Source organism: Hylaeus volcanicus, chromosome 3, assembly GCF_026283585.1.
Source record: "Hylaeus volcanicus isolate JK05 chromosome 3, UHH_iyHylVolc1.0_haploid, whole genome shotgun sequence".
Taxonomy (NCBI): domain Eukaryota; kingdom Metazoa; phylum Arthropoda; class Insecta; order Hymenoptera; family Colletidae; genus Hylaeus; species Hylaeus volcanicus.
In genome coordinates this window covers 4593243-4610353 of record NC_071978.1, presented here as the reverse complement: position 1 = coordinate 4610353, position 17111 = coordinate 4593243, and the positions used below count along the sequence as shown (strand labels likewise).

General features: G+C 43.9%; 1 protein-coding gene across 1 annotated transcript in view; it reads right to left on the bottom strand.

Moving 5' to 3' along the window:
• Positions 1 to 17111, bottom strand: part of LOC128873435 (neuroligin-4, Y-linked) — a 267974-nt gene that overhangs the window by 12557 nt on the left and 238306 nt on the right. The window contains exons 4-7 of the mRNA XM_054117021.1: positions 7681 to 7796; positions 5175 to 5407; positions 3598 to 3810; positions 3310 to 3448 (exon numbers count right to left, since the gene is read on the bottom strand). Coding sequence (XP_053972996.1) covers positions 3310 to 3448; positions 3598 to 3810; positions 5175 to 5407; positions 7681 to 7796 — 701 coding nt within the window. The remainder of the gene's footprint in view (positions 1 to 3309; positions 3449 to 3597; positions 3811 to 5174; positions 5408 to 7680; positions 7797 to 17111) is intronic.

The window sequence follows — 17111 nt, the reverse complement described above, 5'->3', positions numbered from 1 at the left end:
GTTTTTTATTCGACGAAAAATTCCAAAGGAAAAAATCAGTCGTTCAGTTTACCAAAATACACCCCATGTGTATTCGACTCAGGCAGGAGTCATTTAGCGTTCGCAGCCATTTCCTTCGTCTTTCCTTTCGCGCGTGCGAAGTGCCGCAGTTTAGCCAAAGCTCCTCTCCCCCCACGCGCGGCGCGATGGAAACTCGGCTCTCCATTTTCCAAGCGTAATCGTTTCGCGAATTTAATTTGGCGACGAAGCGGGACTGCGAAGAACCAAGTTTCCTTGGGTGGGCGTTGTTGCGGCCGTGAAATACGGCCTTTTTCTAATTACAACCGCCGCGCTCAGCGGCGTGATCCGCCGCGCTGATTCCTCGATTTTAATTAACGAACGTCGGCTTGTAAACAAATTGCCAGCCGGAAACGATCTCGAGCCGTTTCGATTACATCGACGATCGAACCCCGACGTTTCATTTCGCGAGTTCGTGAAATTTTATCGCCGATACGGAACGATTCTCACCGATATTGCGAGGTATTAATTTCCGCTGGATCGTAATTATTCTTTTCTGTTTAGTTTTCATTGATAGTTTAAGGTCTCTCGAGAAGTTTTCGAATTCATGTTCCTCTTTCAATATTGAACGCTTTTTTGTGGGGTTAATGTTTGATCATAATCTACTCAGTTTGCCCAGTGTCCAACGCGAACAAAGCACTGCTACTCGCGCAGAAAATACTTCCATCTATTACTTCCTGCGTGTCGAACGACCGAGCAAAAGAAACGAACTAGCAAAACTTTAAAAGTCCTTTTCGTACCATGTTCCACGAGCGTCTGACCATTACTCATTAATTCTACTTGCCACGAAAGTTGCGAATATTGATGGTAGCGTTGTCTATTTTAACCGGTTTAACTTTTTAAGAGATAACAAGATCGATGGAAACCCAACCGCGCTATCATCAATATTCACGAAGAATCAAGTAGAAATAAAGAGTAATGATCAGACACGTCTAACCTCCGTTCTCGAAATAATTCTCTGCGACCGATCTTTTTCGAAAATCTTTCCCAAATTCGCGGAAACTTCCCTACGAAATTAATTCCATTACCCAGAGGAAGGGGCGTGGGTCGGTGCAGATAGCGACAATCCTCGCTTCCTCGCAATTAACGTCGCGGACGAGCCGCGTTTCCTTTTTCGAATCCGTTTCAAGCAAACCGCGCCTCGCCAACCCTCGCCTCTCACTTATCTCGGCAATTTCCGAAGCGGCGGTCGCGCGACACGTTCCCCAGGAAATCGTAACGTTATCGGCGATGATAACCGGGACATCCGCGGCGAACCGAAACTCCCACGGCAACGGCGGGGATTCTAACGTGACAACGCAACCGATCGGTCGCGCGCTTACCCAGTAATTTTACAATTTCCTCCCGCGTATCCGTTTCCCGGGCGAACCGATGCGCGCAAGATTTACCGCGTAATATACACGGCAATCATAATCGTTCTCGGGGAAATTTATCCTCCTCCTCCCCTCCCCCCTCCCAGTACCCACCACTAACCGGTTTGAAACTGCTTCTCTGGCGGCATTGCTGACGGCTGAGGGGTGAAAGCCAAGTTTCAGAAATCAGATACGACGACGATGGCCCGTAACACGTAATGCGTCAGGATTTCTCGCGAGATTATACGATATAATACACACCCAGACGTTTGCATATTTCACGTAATTCCCCCCCTTACTGTTCGAGGAAGTGGTAGGAAATTTCATCCTGGGGAAATTGGTAGTTAACACTTTGGGTTAATTTTAGGCAGGTTTCTGGATGGTTTTGAGGGAAATTATGATGGATTTTAGAATGAACGAGTTGTTAGGTTAGCACTTTGGAAGACTTTTGTAGTTTCTCTTGTGTTTTTAGAAACTGTAACTGGAAAATTGTTGGTATTTTAAAGAAGAATCCTCCATGAGAGAAAGACACGTAGCAAGAATTCTTCCCTTTGGCGTAATTCTATCTTCCGTCCCCGTTACTTATCTAATTTTTATGGAGTTGATGCTGCGGCTCGGAAAATTGGCAGAGGGCTGCCAAAAATTCACCGTCCACCCCTTCGTCGCGCTTTATCCGTGCGAGGTAATTAGACGGAAAATAACCAGGACACCGTTGGACGAAAAATTCGCGGTCTGCGGTTACAGCGTCGCTGGGAAACACACCTTCCGGCATTCTCGGTGAATAAACGGTGCAACCACCCTTATGGTAGATTGGAATATTTCCTTGCCCTTTCTCCTATTGCTGGTTCTCGTGTTATTTGATTTTGGAATAGCTTCGAGCCACCTTGAAAAATGTCCCCCCTCGGGCATCCAGCCATGAAGTGGGTCTCGTGAAAATTTGAAAACGTCTGGATCGCTTAACGCGGTAAAAAATGGTCAGGGGAGAGAGTTTTCATTGTCGGCGGTTATTAAAAAGTTGCGAAATTTGTCACAGATAGGAGTTAATTTTTTAGTTCTGGCTAGCGTGGAAAAAATCGACTATTTATTCCTGGAACGAGAGCGTCGGCCACCTTCATTAAAAGTTCAACGGACAAATTGTTAAATTTACGTGTAATAAATTCAGTAACGATAATTTTATTCGGCGATAACGAACGTAACAGGTTAAAATTTCATATGGTAGTCACCGAAGTGTATAAAACTTCGCCTCTCGTTTTCAACATTGAAATACGTGTACGTTAATTTTCCATTTCTGTGAAAATAATTCCGCAGCTACCACGCTTACATTTCCATAAAAAGATTGCACGCGCCCTGGTTTATTTTCGGCCACATATTTATTTTCGTTTCGTTGTCTCGACCGTGGCGTTCTGAAAAAAGTCGATAGGGTGACAAAAAATTATGTTCGAATTATTTCCCGCTGAAATTATGCTTTTCTCGAGTAGAACAAAAATTGATCGAGCCAATTTTTCAACAAGCTCTTTTGTTAGCCGGGCGAACGCAATTTTTCCTTAATTTCACGGCTTGCCTACCAACAATGGAAAGCGTCTTTCGATAAACCAGGAAACGTCAGGGTGAGAAAGAATGCGCGAGATGAAGAATGAGATTTAAATTTGAATGAACGAGGATGCGGGGCGAATACACGAAGAAACAGCGTAATGTATCATCGTTAGTCATAAAATATGCGAGATGTCGGCTAATGACTCTCAGCCTGATTAAATTACGAAGAATGCCACTGTCCTCCCTTTCGCCAACGTTATTGCATGCGAATGTAAAGAAGGACGATTAACGTGTAATTATTTTTTCCTGAACTTTGTATTGAATTAAAAACATCTATAACAATAATATCATAATTTTTAATACATACCGGGGGATAATCACCGTATTTGGTTTGGTAGTCGAACACGTAGAGGTAAGAGTTCCGATGAGATTGACTGTGGAGGTCTGCTGTCCTCGTAGCCGGCGCCACCGTGTTAGCGTCGCCCAAAGCCTCGAGGGTTTCGTCTCTGAAAAATTACAAAAATATCCCAATATCCCTTTGATTCTCGACTTTTATCTGAGATTCTCAAATATGGTTTGGACCAATCAGAACGCGGAGGATTGCTTGATAAATCGATCTAACCTCAAAAATTACTATTTCATTTTCGAGGCTTACTTGATGTTGGCAGGATGTTGCACAGGCCTCTCCCAGTCTGTGTACTCGTTGATTATGGTCGCCAGGATCTCTGCTTGGTGATAGGTATACGTATTCCGAACGAATTCCCTGAGAATGTTCGTCCTTCTGTCAGCCTCGATTCCATATTGAGCATCGTTGGCGGTCAATGAAAAGTATGCTTCCGATCGTACCACGCCGATCATCAGATCATACCTGAAAAATCAACTATGACTTAGTACTAAAGTATTCTTGGCCAGCATATCAATTTTTTCTTTCAGAATAGACTAGAATTTCTATTTCAAATCGAACGACTTTCGAAAACTCGTTTTCCTATCGCTTATTAGTATAAAGTTTGCACTTCGATTGGGAAATATTATATTAATGACATTCTGTTGACACTTCATAACGAAGCAAATGGTTCCCGTTCATTATGGTCATCGTCATTCATATTTACGTATCATTTCGAACTCGATCGATCGATTAAACACACAACTTCGGCGCAGGTAATATTTCATAAATATTTAATGGGAAGTATGCGCTGATGTTTCTCGTTTCCAATTATAGTTTCCCATATGTAGTAATTATTGTATTGTCCCGGATAGTATCGAATAGTTTTCGAGTAGGACAAACAGTAGATGAACTAGTTAACGTAAAGTCAGAAGGAGAAATAGTTGATGCTGGTCGAAGTAAGAAATTATTTTGTTCAAAGAAACTTGCGACGAATGTGGGGAAGTCCTCGATGGGGTTGCTGGGCGCGTCAGGAAGTAGCAAGGGGGTGAAAGTAGAAAGGACTGGTGAGAAACGAAGGAACGAGATAAATACAAAGAGCTCAAAAATAAAGGATGATGATATGGCCCAACGGAGGAAGAGAAAAGAGGGTGCAGGACAATGTATTCGAAAAAGTGTACGTCGATGGGGTGACTGTGAGGGTGGAAAGGTTGAAAGGTATAAGGTATAAAACAGGGGAGTCTGAGGGTGAAACGAAGAAATAGAAGGAATCCATAGAATGCCGCGAGTCTAGAGAGGGGTTGGCTAACGAAAACGCTCTATTTATCAGAGTTACGAACGGGAGCACCCTCCGCCACCCTTCATCCCTTAATCGAAGACCAGTAATGAGTTTCTAGGGCGCGTTAACCGATTTCCTTTCTGCTCGAGCTTCTGGCATTCTTACGATTACAAGATCTGCTCTACGTTATAAACAAACTGAATTGATCTCAATTTATTTACCTAAAAGTCATAGAGCATTAACAAGAAAAAGAAAACCACTAAATTCTCCTTCTCCATTCGACAGCAATCCAGAATTCCAAGATCCATGCTCCCTTGTCAGTTCACCCTCTCCCCTTCGTTAATTTCTCTGTTCGACTCAGAGAGCACATTCGGATCTTGGCACACCGAAACCGAGCCTCTGCACTCGAAACTCTGTTCCTTGGCACACAATAGCAAGGGGAAGGCGAAGTTTCCTTCAGTCTATTTCTCCTCCATTCCCGATGGAACGGAACGGGGAAGCATTGGCAAGAAACAGCAGGGGTAGAAGCACGAGGTTGGAAACAGGGTGAAAGAGAGTTCACCGGAAATACCTCGAGAGTTTGGCTATGACGTCCTTCCGCAGCAAAATGTTATTCAGCGTATTGATCGTGTCGACTTGCAAGGTGAAGTCCTGATCCTCTGGATCACCTGGATCAATCACGACGCCGTCTATGCTGGGCCCAAACGCTGGAGCGAATTGCAATCCCTTGACGGGCACCGAGAGCAGCACGTTTAGTGGCACGTCCCTGAGACACCTCAGCAACATCTGAGGATCACCTGCGGCCTGAACAAAGAGGACACGTTAGTTTGGACTTAAAACAGGACGGTTTACTCTGATTTCCCTAACGCGAGCGCAGCGCGCTTCGACATTCGATTGCGGCTGGCCTCCGTCTACATCGGCCGGGATTTCCAAAGGCGATTTGCTGGCTGGACGCTAAAGCAATTCATTTGCGTGCAGTCGAATTAAAGTCAATCGACGCGTCGCTCCGTGCGGCGTCGCTGCGTTCCATTGCGCGGAACACCCGTTTACCGTGGCTTCGTTAACCCTTTTCGAGGGCGTCCGTTTCGCTGGAGATCCCACTGGGAGTTCCGAGAGGAACCATTGTTTGGTCGGATCTCGTTCGACCCGCCATCGAGATAGCGTCACTGCTCTAGGTGTTTTAGCCAAATCTGGTCCAAATGGTCTCGAACTGGTGCATATAGGATGCCTCGTGACTATTTTCACTCCTCGACTCGTGGAGAATGCGAAGCGAATGTTATTTCATTGGAGCAAAAATTAAAAATTTGAACGGTGGACATTACAGAGCAGTCCTTTCGACAGAGCATTAAATCTATCATTTAATTTAGACTTTCTTCAATAGACATAGAGGGTACGAATATTTATGGGACTGACTGTATATCATCGCGATATCTTCAGAACTAATTTTACAAGTTAAAATACGATAGTTAATCTAGAATATATCTAACACTCTCCACCCAAACTGATATTAAACCAACGAATATCGTTCCAATCCTGCGCCAAATGTTTCAAAACCGAACGTTGACAATCCCCCAATCTCGACACCCCTTTCAAACCTCGTCGAACCCCGATCGGAATCTCGCGGCGAAATTAATTTCGACATTTTTTTCTCCTCGGCAAATCGAATCAATTCCAGCCCAACCACGGGTATCGACTCGCGTAACATAATCCCGTTCGGTTTTCCATTTTCCCTGGACCCAGTTTTTCCGTCTAACTCGATGGGTGCAACACGAGAGGGGAGGGAACGATCGACTGCACTCGTCCAGATTTCGCGTTTAATCGTTATTTTCAACCGACTGCAAATCGAGGGGGCTGTTTAGGCTCGCCTACGCGGAACGTGTATCCTGGGCAACGGCGGAGTGGCTGTAAGCATCAGACGCGCATCGATATTGCCTCTCGATATCGTTCGATAAATCTTGAAACGCCGATTCTCTGGAATCGCGCTGTCGTTTTCCTCTGTTCCGGTTCGATCGTCCAAATTGCCGAACAGTCGCGATAAAAATCGTTGTGAATGGCGAGGAAGCATGAGAGGCTCCAATTTTTTATAGGGTTCAGATGCTCTCCTTCTAAATTTTTTTTTTGGGTCGAAGCTTTCCAGTATTTCACATCGCTAATGGAGTATTTTACATTTCGAAAGTTGTTCAAAATAGAAAATATAATAGGACATCACAGACGTACAATCAAAAATAACAAACGAAAAAAGTAAGTAAAATGGAATATATGAAACATCGGAACAAATTTTAAATCGTGGTTCGTTCCATTTTCTATGTTTTGTCGGAAATTCCGGTTTTACGCCCGTTTCAGTCACGGCGAACGTGGCGAAATTTGTATCTATCAAAAAATAACGAGTAGCAGCGCTGCGCTCGACTTTTATTCGCGGGGGAATTCCCCATTTGCGACCAAACAATTTACAAAACGGCGGGGGTGGACAACGTCGTAACGGTTTACACGGAAGCGCGTCCCGTCTATACATAAATTAAACTATCAGATTAAACCGGCGGAAACGGTGTTTTTACGTCCGTTAGTTACGCACTACCAATTATATCAACGATGCGTTTCAATTAAGCTAATATGCGCCCCGGACACCGCGGAATTCGCCCACTGGGAGTTGTCGCGTTTTAACAGCGAATAATACACGCTACGAAAATATCCTCCCGTCGAATACAATTAAATTTCGCAGCGATACGAATAGTAATGTCGGATACTCGATTTCCCGACACGTGTTTTCGCATAATCGCCATTGGTTGGTTCACCTCTCCTGCTTTCCACTTTTGGTTCGTTTTTTAATTTCACACTACCTTATGTATATTATTGTCAAACGCGAAAACGCAAGAAATATCAACTGGTATCGATCAGGGACTAGTCTGACACAGGGTCTGCGCGGACACGGTCTGATTCTACTCGCCACATAATTTTTCACACGTAACGTGACAATGGCGTGTCTACCACACTTTACAGAAGAAGTTCAGTGGATTATCCACCTCGGGGTTGTCACGGAATTGGGAACCATAACGTGACACGGTTCAGGCAGTACTCACCCAAGAGCAGTTTACATGTTTGGCAACTTGCAGAGCGTAATTTGCGGCTCCTCTCACCAGTGCCCATGGCGAAAGCGCGCTGCCAGACATTAGAACGCTGCGATGAAACAGCAGGCCTGGAACAATTTAAAAGTAGTTAGCGAGACGTACATATTTCGTACGACAAATTCGTCAAAAAAATTCATTTGGTAATACCGAAACTATTATTTAATTCAGTCAAACTTTTTCGATAGACATAGAGAGTACGAATATTTATGGGATTGACTGTATATGGTTGCATTTGCGCAATCCTGAATCGTGTTAATCGTCAAATACCCTAAATTCCTGTAAAATGTTTCCCCAAGATGTTTTTAAGCGTCCACCCCTCTGCAGAATGTTAATTCTACCTCCGTGGGCAGGTTCTACCAACGAAAAAGATTAATTTCTTCCTCTCGAATCTACCTGCGAATAGCCGAGGAGCAAAAACAAGCGCGCGGCACGAAATAAATCGCCCTGGGGGGCAAAGTGCAGCCAGTTCGGATACCGTCGGGTCATTATCGCGGAAAAATCAAGTAAACCAGCCAACCCAGACTTCATCGTACGTCGAGGTATTCCGGGGGAACGCAAATTCATTCGGACGGTTGGCATGAAAGTGGCATACGTCGCAGTTTAAGAACAGGATTCTAAATGGATACGGAAATTTGTTACCACCCCCTCGCCTCGGCTCTCGTTGCCAACAGCGTCTATATCCAGGATTATAAATCGAGAACGCGAGAAAACCAGAATTCGAAGAATCCCGAATTCGTGTCTCCGTGGAGCAGCGTCTTTATTGTCGCGTTACACATTGTCGGAAGAAAGGATAAACGGGTGAGAGAACTGGTCGCTTTTAGAAGACTATTCAGAAGGAAGCTTTTCGAGAAATGAACATCGTTTGCGTTTTAATTTCCATTCCAAATAAATATCCTCCCCTCGATTAACTCCGCGTACAATTCCCTGTTTTCTCGATTTCCAGCGCACAATTTTTTTTTTCAGCCATCGTGACGTTAGGAACTCCAAAGTCCATCAGCCAGGAGTTACTTAAATCTGTGGCGGTAGTCGTTAATCTTCGTATCGGGAAGTCAGTGCTCGTTGGAGACGGGTAATCCTATCGCGGCCGGTTCACGAAGATACATCATTAACTGACTGAAAGCGGCCACGGTAGCTGTGTGCACCCCCGTGAACGTATTTTCCAAGGCTTTTCCTCGGGGTGGCTTCGATATCCGCCAACGAGTACTTTCGGCCGTGCGGTTATCGCGGTTTCGGCTGGCTTCGTTAGCGGATCGAGATAATGTTGTTTCGTGGCTCCGAGACAAAAGCGGCGGCCAGCGTTTTCCCCGGTCGCTTGTTTAATCGGAAACTTGGGTGTCGTTAATCTTCATATTGGGAGCCGAAGGATTCGCCTCCGGGGAGATTTTGCAAGCGTGGATATTTTCGGTTTTGACGAAGGCGCGACTGATACCGCGATTGTTTGTGGAGGCGGTAATTGTTGCGAGGGATGAAATGGGAGATGGAAGGAAACGGGATGCTCCAATTGGAATAGAAATTTCGCGGAGATTTGGAAACGAAGGAAAAGTGGAGAGTGGTGGTGAATAGAAGAAAATGAGATAATTTGGAGAAGTGGAGAATTAGAGACGAGGAAAATTACTCTTTAAGGAATGAGAAATTCGCAAGATTGGAAATAAGGAAAATTGAGCAGTAAATTGGGAGTAACGAGAAACCAGGGATGAAAATTCGAGAATGACTGGCGGATAACAACGGACCTGGAGCACGGAAAATAACCCTAAATAGAGGCATGATGTGAATGGATTATCTCGCCGAATAGCGATGACCTCGTAGACCTCGAAGCGGAATATATACCGGCATTATATGCGTCGGCACGATTCTCTGAGAACGATTTCGTCGCGATGAAGCCTGTCGATATGTGCCCGAGAATCTTGCAGAGACATGATACTTATCTCCGTCCAAGATGCGTGAAGCCATTAGCTCTAGTTGCTATCAGTGTCCATGTTCCAGCAGTTTAGATGACGTCCCTTTGCTGTGCCAGCACACGTCACTCACGAGACGGACGATGACTGACGGTTTCCCTTAACTAATAACACATTTCTGTAATTTGCGTGTTTCCCGTGACAGTCTTGCCCTCTGTTTTATTAGAATTAGAACAGTAAACATCGAGACACTTCTTCCATTAATCGATAATTTCAGAACACTGGCAAAGTAGGAAAACCAGAACGTTGAAAAAATTGAGAAATCAAACGAGTTATCAGTATCAGTTTGTGAATTCTGTCCGATATAGTTTTTCATTCTGCTTGCGTGGAACGTTGGAAGTAATTGTTTCCGCGCAATTTTTCCTTAATTTTCCATCCAACGGAGGAAATCACGCCTGGCCGCTCAATACCGCGAAAAGATGGTCACGACAGTTTTCATTTACCGGTGTAGTTGAAGCTTCTGTCCTGGTAACACGCGTCGGGGCACTGTTATGCACCGTGGCTGCTCGATATCCAGTCATGGGAAAATTAACCTGTCAGCTCACCCATTAATATGCATGTGTCCCGTTAGGTAGCAGGCAAGATGGCGTACTGCAACATCCGTCACTTAAGGGTACGTCACACTTTGAGATGTATACCAATTAAATTGCTTCCGTTGCAAATCTGCGGACCCTTAAAATTCCTTGGAATATAATAAACAGAGCAGCTCTTCAACAGTTATTTCTTAAAAGTACCAAAGTTGCACCCGAGTCAAAGATTTAGTGGAATTCTCATCATTTACGTAAGTAATTTGCATTATTCCATGCCAGGGTACGTCAAGTTGAACGTACAAATTAATAAATAAATTCCATTGTACGCATTGGTATCATATGTGTCACACAGACACAGAAAAGGAAGCCGTAACATTTCGCAACTAGATTCCATGCCATGCATTATCTTGATAACCTACATGACACAGTGAAATTGCGACCGAGCCCACGTATGAGCGATGTTATGCGAACTATTGTAACGAACACTTCAAACTCCCAGCTTTCCTTGAAATTAACATTCAGGAGTAAAAATGTGAAACACTAAATTTGCAGAAACTATGATTTATCGCAAACCTAGACCTCTCTGTATTAGCAGTTTTCTTATTAAAAGTATATCATGTTTTCTTAATCAAAGTATATCTGTACGTCTAGGCCCGACTACACACGTCCCAATTCTACTTGTCGCTATTTTCAATAATAAAAGATATCGAAAACCATAACTGATCCCATTTTTTCAAACATTTACCACAGAGAGACACCTGCACGTTTTGCATTGAAACGATATAAACGATACGAATGTCTGGCCAGACACGTCCCCATTCTACTGGCCACCATTCATACCACTGTCAAACAATGCATTTTGTTCCCCTTTCTCCCGTTAACGTTACTCTGAATTTTTCTCGTTTATTTGCAAAACCAACGGCTCTTCGTGTACGAATGTTTAATAAATTCAGGAGGCGGTGTTTCGCTGTTTTCACGGGATTTAAAAACATGCTACGAGCATCAGACAGTTCTATCGATCGCATTCTACTTCGACAACAACAATGCTTTGTTATTAGTGCTCGCGTGAGTGATGCATTCATCCGTAAACGTAGAAATTTAATTCTATCACTCCGGAAATGTTTGGAAAATATTAGTAATAACGCTTTGTCTTTATTAAAATGGCGTGCGAGTACAATGGGCGCCCAACGAATGGTAGCTAGCAGATCAATTGTTTTACGCTTTTCGAAAAAGAAAGGAAATCTCTGAGCCTGAAATTTATGCAAAAAATGATGTGAAAGAAGTGACCGTACAGGCACCGAAATAGAAAATATTTGAAAAAGGTTTGCGACTCATGAAAAAAATCAATAGAAAGTTGATTGACTTACGAACCGTGAAAGTTTTCAACATTCCGTCTGCTGTTCGAGAAAACGAAGATGCTTTTCTGCCATGGCGTGCTAGGAAGGCTACAGAGGACAGAAATAGGCGGAAGGGAGTCAAGAGGGGGTAGAAGCTTACGTTCTCTGGTAATATTCATAAGTTGCAAGCGGCTTTGCCGTTCTCTGCTCTTGTGGCCACTCGCTCGAATGTTTATGCGGTCGATATTTAAATTAACCGGGCCCTCGAACAAGTTTTTCCTCTTTGTCTGCGCTTATAAATACAATCTCCAGCGTGAATATTCGCGGTTCCGTGGCCCGTTAAGCGTTCGTTTCGCGTTGCCATTCTGCGACCATGACTCGTGGAAAAGAATCGTCCGCGAAAAGCTGGCAAGAAAATCGCTTTCCGTCATTCACGCTTTTCATATTAAGTCATTGCGAGAAATATCGCGCGCCTCGAAACCTCAATTTATGAAGTAATAACCGAGACAAACATAGTTTTAGGTACGATGATCTACGGCCTCGTTCCATCCTTCTAGAAACAATTGCATTCAGCTGCAAAATTATGTTGGGTTAAAATGAAAAAAAAAGTTGGAAGTAATTAATTGCTTCTTTTCCATGGACCGATCGTCTCGCATTTCCGAAAAGTTCGAAGTCTTGCAGACACAATTGGATAGCATTACGGTGAAATTCGGAAAATTGGCAAAGTTTCAAAACAGGGAATGTACACGTTCTAACGCCGTGCGTCCAACTTTAAAGTCGTTTTCTTCGAAACAACATTTTTCAATGTCTATGACGTAAACGTGTCAAGATTAAATGAACATTGGCGGGAAATTTTACAAACAGACGCTGCCTTTTTAAAAGGATTTTGCAAAGAATGCTGTTCTGAAATTTTATATCGCAACTCAATCGTTTTTATCTCGACATTTGATTAGATCTCAAGATAGTCACACTTTTCAAGAAAATTCACAAACTTCCATCTTTTGTTTTCACTTGGACGCCTCGTGGCTGATTAAATAAGGCATCTTGTCCAGCCATGGAGGCTCAGTGATCCATCAAGAGTCCTCAAAGAGTCCAGGCAGCGACAATCGATTCCACAGCGGCGTTTCAGTGTACGCAGACAGCGGCGCTTACACAGGTTCGCGTCTGGTGCTGCCCTGGCAGCTATACGTCATTCCGCAGTACGGTAATGGGCAGCCGAACGTTATAGCGCAATATCGATCCGTCGTTTCCTCCACATCTTTCGTCCTCTCACCTTTTCCTGTTTAAAAGTACCCGCAGGCGTCTGGCGATAGAGTCCCGAACTTTTTCCAACAATCGCCTTTCTTCTGTCCGCGTCGTTAACTCGACGCTGTTTTCTACCTTGTCCCCCTTTCTCCGTTTCACCCCCTCCATCCCCATCGCCCTTCGAATTCCTCGTTCCAATAACAGAGGAACTTTGTTTCGGTTTTCGGCGATTCCTTCTGGGGGTCGTTCGTCTTTGTGATTTCCACCCTTTAAGGAAGCTGCTGGTGTGCCCATCAGCGTTTAAATTCAGGATGCTTCAGAATTTTAATAGAAAGATATTTATGCATAAAAATGAAGGAGTGGGTTAGGAAATGTGATATCATTATCAAAATTATTATTCAGGCTCTTGGAAACACGAGCAGGGCTTGGGAATTGTAGGATCAAGTAGTATAGGTCAGATATTGGTCGGACATCCCTGCTACGTATATAAATTATTATCCCTGAATTAAATATAGAAGCTACGACTGACTTCCTTTGAGCGATAGTGTACACCACACTTTCATTATAAAAATTGCCACAAACTGCGGCCTGGCGATGCTATTCCATTTCCAGGGGCGATATAAAACATCCGCCGGTTCTCGTGCATTTTGAAAATCCTGTAAAACTTGACTGCCGAGAACACACGTTTATACGATGCGGAGTTTCTTCGCGTAGCCGACAAAATTCGAGGAAGCTCCTTCGCGGGTCCTGAACCTCATCATTCTACCAGGTGTGTCTGAATTTAGTGGTTTCTCGCGGCACGTCGATTTCCATCGAGAAGGGTCGTATTTTATGAACCCTAGCTGGAATTTTGAGGCACCTAGAAAGTTGAAACTGAGTGGGTAACGTAGATGCTATTTAAGTTGAATTTAAATGTGATAGGTGCTTAGATAAGTTACTATATACGGTTATTATTACTTTGATAATAATTTACTTGTTCCCCTTCGTTATCTTTGATTCGAACCCCTATTTTTGCAAGGTTAATAACCCAGTTTTGAAGTGTTTACGATACATAATTCGAGATGATAAAATCCTCAAATAGAATTCCAGTCGCAATGTGGCTCGATGACCAGTGGAATAAGGCTGGGTGTCGTCCAACTTTCCAATCGAGTTGAAAATTTGTTGCTGACTTCCTTTGGAACTCGGTGGTCGAGGACGGAGGACAGTTTGCCGCGAGTTCGGTCGCACGGATTCTAGAAAATTCGATCGACTGAATTGCTGTTCTTCCGATAAAATTGAGGTAAATCAGCGGAAAGTTTGCGATCTCGTCGGTAACCAGAGGGACTCTGTCTCGTTCTAGGAGGAGCGAGCTTTCGACGCCCCAAAAACAGATCGCTAGAAGAATTCCTCTGCCCATCGCCGGGGGGGAAGACTCGAGCCATGATTCCAATCGTTCTCCTAACGAGGTCATTCCGCGGCGCGCTTTCTGACCGTCAGAGTGATATTCCCTCGCGTCGTCTGCGACGAAACGATTTCTTTCTTGGTCGAGGGCGGGCTCCAGAGGAGAGCACTCGCGCTGCGGGCAACGAGCGTATTCAATAAAACATGAGGACCGCGGAATCGATGTTATCGGCCCAGTTTCGGCTTCCTCAATTAACCATGCTCAGATGGAATTGTTCACGACACCCCTGTATCGGTTGTCGTTGGGTCATTATCGCTACGACACAGAGTATTCCATCAGCTATCACACCATACCTACTGTTTACAGTCAGTCCCATAAATATTCATACCATCTATGTCTACTAACGAAATTTGTCTAAATTAGATGACAGGTTTAATGTTTCCAAATCATTTTTTTATTACGAGTGTACAAACATGTAAAAACTATTTGTATATGAAGTATAACGAAGCATTTCTTTGAAAATAGTGAACCTATCGTTCAATTTAGACAGAGTTCTTCAATAAACGTAGAGGGTACGGATACTTATTGAACTGGCTGTATATTGACATTCAGAAACACACATGATTCCAAGAGTTATCCTCACATTCCCCACTTGCTCCAAAAGCACCTCACCTTAATTCCACGCTACGGCAAGTACGAATACTTGAAACCGTCGTAATCGAATCGAAAATGCAGTGGTCGTTCGCAGGCAATCAAGAGGGAGCGAGATGGAGCGGCCCTGAGCGGTCCCCTTTGGCAGATCGCAGCTGATTCTGATTCTGTTTGGTCTGCCACGCGATAGAGAGTTCCTAACCGCGGGCATTATCCGTTCGGATCTGCCGTTCGGCGCAGATTAAATTCGCGGGATCAAATCCCATCAGAGAATGCTTGGTTGAAGTAGGGGAAGGGCAACGCCGTGTCAGGGGTGGGATGTGATTTCGATCGTGTGCCAGGGCAACGTTAACGTCTCGAGGAGGTATTTTAGTAATTGCGACCGAATGCCTCGGATACTTTCGCGGATGTAAGTTCCGCCAAGAGAGCTCTTGATAAATTCCGTGGCCTGAGCGGGCTGGCTAAGATTAACCGGGCCGGATTTATTGGGACGTTTCGGCGAAGACTTCCGGCGTCGATCGACGAGATTAATTGTTTATCGGTCGCGAGCAATATTGGCCGCAATCCCGACGAAATATAGAACCGGTGATATTTTTACCCTGCTGCACAGTGTGTTTCGTTCGTCTTGGTCGCCTCAAGGGGATAGTCGTTCCTTCTCGAGGACAAAATGCAAGGAAACTCTCACAATTTGGCGTGGTTTTATAGTTCAGAAAATATTTTTAGTTCTCACCAATGCTAAGCAAATAATTAAGAAAACCTCAGTGTATCGTCGAGTACAAACATTTCATATAATCTTATTCCAGCATCGAAACCTAAGTATTTTACTTGAGACCGAGGTGTAAGAAAATGCAAAAACGAAAAAGTGATTTTTTTTGGCGCAACATAGAACACGAAACCCCCATTTATACCTCCGTTACTTCCGAAGGTTCGAAATAATGTATCGGGAAGACAAATCGTTCGCCTTGGAGGAACGGATATTATGATCGACGACCTTTCCTCCTCTAAGACGCTTATTTTTTCTGTGTTTTCGAGGTCATCGATATTACTTTGCGTAGCAGCGACACATTTTTATTACCAGATTTTTGTACCTGACAAGAAAACGAGTTCCACCTCGCGTTTAAACTGAACACGAATAAAACAAACTTCGAGAAAAATGATAACAGTATTATTCGCTGCTCTGTACGCATAATTTATACAAAATAAATATTCTTTGAATTTCCCAACGTACGGTCTGAAAAATTCCGCCTTTCGTTTTTGAACATTTGCAGAGTAAATAGAAAATTTGAGAATTGAAAATGGAAAGAAATTCAGAGGTATAAAATGTTATCGATAAGGAGGTGCTTGATATCGCAAGAAATCCTGGCGAGAGTTTCATTAATTTCGAGCGTTTCTCGAACCCTTCATCTTACACGTTCCATGTACTTTTATTTATTGCTTCCTGATGGTCTTAAACGACATCCGCCGGCCTGAAATAGTCGAGTTGCGAATGTGTAAGGTACTTTTTCAAGCTGTTTGCCGTGCTACCGTGCTTGCAGAACAGCCAACGCATTAAGATTAAATCAATACTTGTTCTAGCTGGGCATAAATCACGAAAAGCGGTATGAAAAACGACTGTTAATAAGCTGGAACTCTTTAGGCTTGCCGTGCACGCATGCAGCCTCGGAACCAAGAAATTAAAAAAAAGATGTATAACCCTTCGCGATACGAGGGCGTAATGAGCGAAGTAGTCGAAATAGAAGTAATTTGTTACCCTACACTTTCAATTAATTATCAAACCATAATTCCCGCGATTCATCGCAGAAAATATTAAATTTTAATGCTGCCGCAAAATAAACACAGTTATTCCCCTGAAGCAGATGAATGGCACAAAGCCTTCCCAACTATTCAAGACTCTGCTGCTATTCCCCCAAACTACAAAACGCAAAGGAACCCAAATGACAGAAGATGTTCAGAGTAGCAACCCGAGATCTTATCGTAATTCCTGAACCACCCCGAGTTCGTATAAGGTTAGATAAAGAACAGAAGATACCGACCTAAAAGAGACACGTTAAATGGGACACGCGTTTGAAGTACTGAAAAAAGAAAAGAGCCCGTGCCTGGAAATCCTGGCGAAACGAGTGCGAGAGCCAGGGCGACGTGGCTCGCTTTTTCCATTAAAACGATCCCGGAGGACAGAATTGCCGTCATTCATCGGCTGCCAGGGACGCTGATGCCATCAGCGCAAATTACGCGGCGCATTTTACGACACAAATGGCGGCGTTGCGTGGCATTTGCTGGCCGCGGT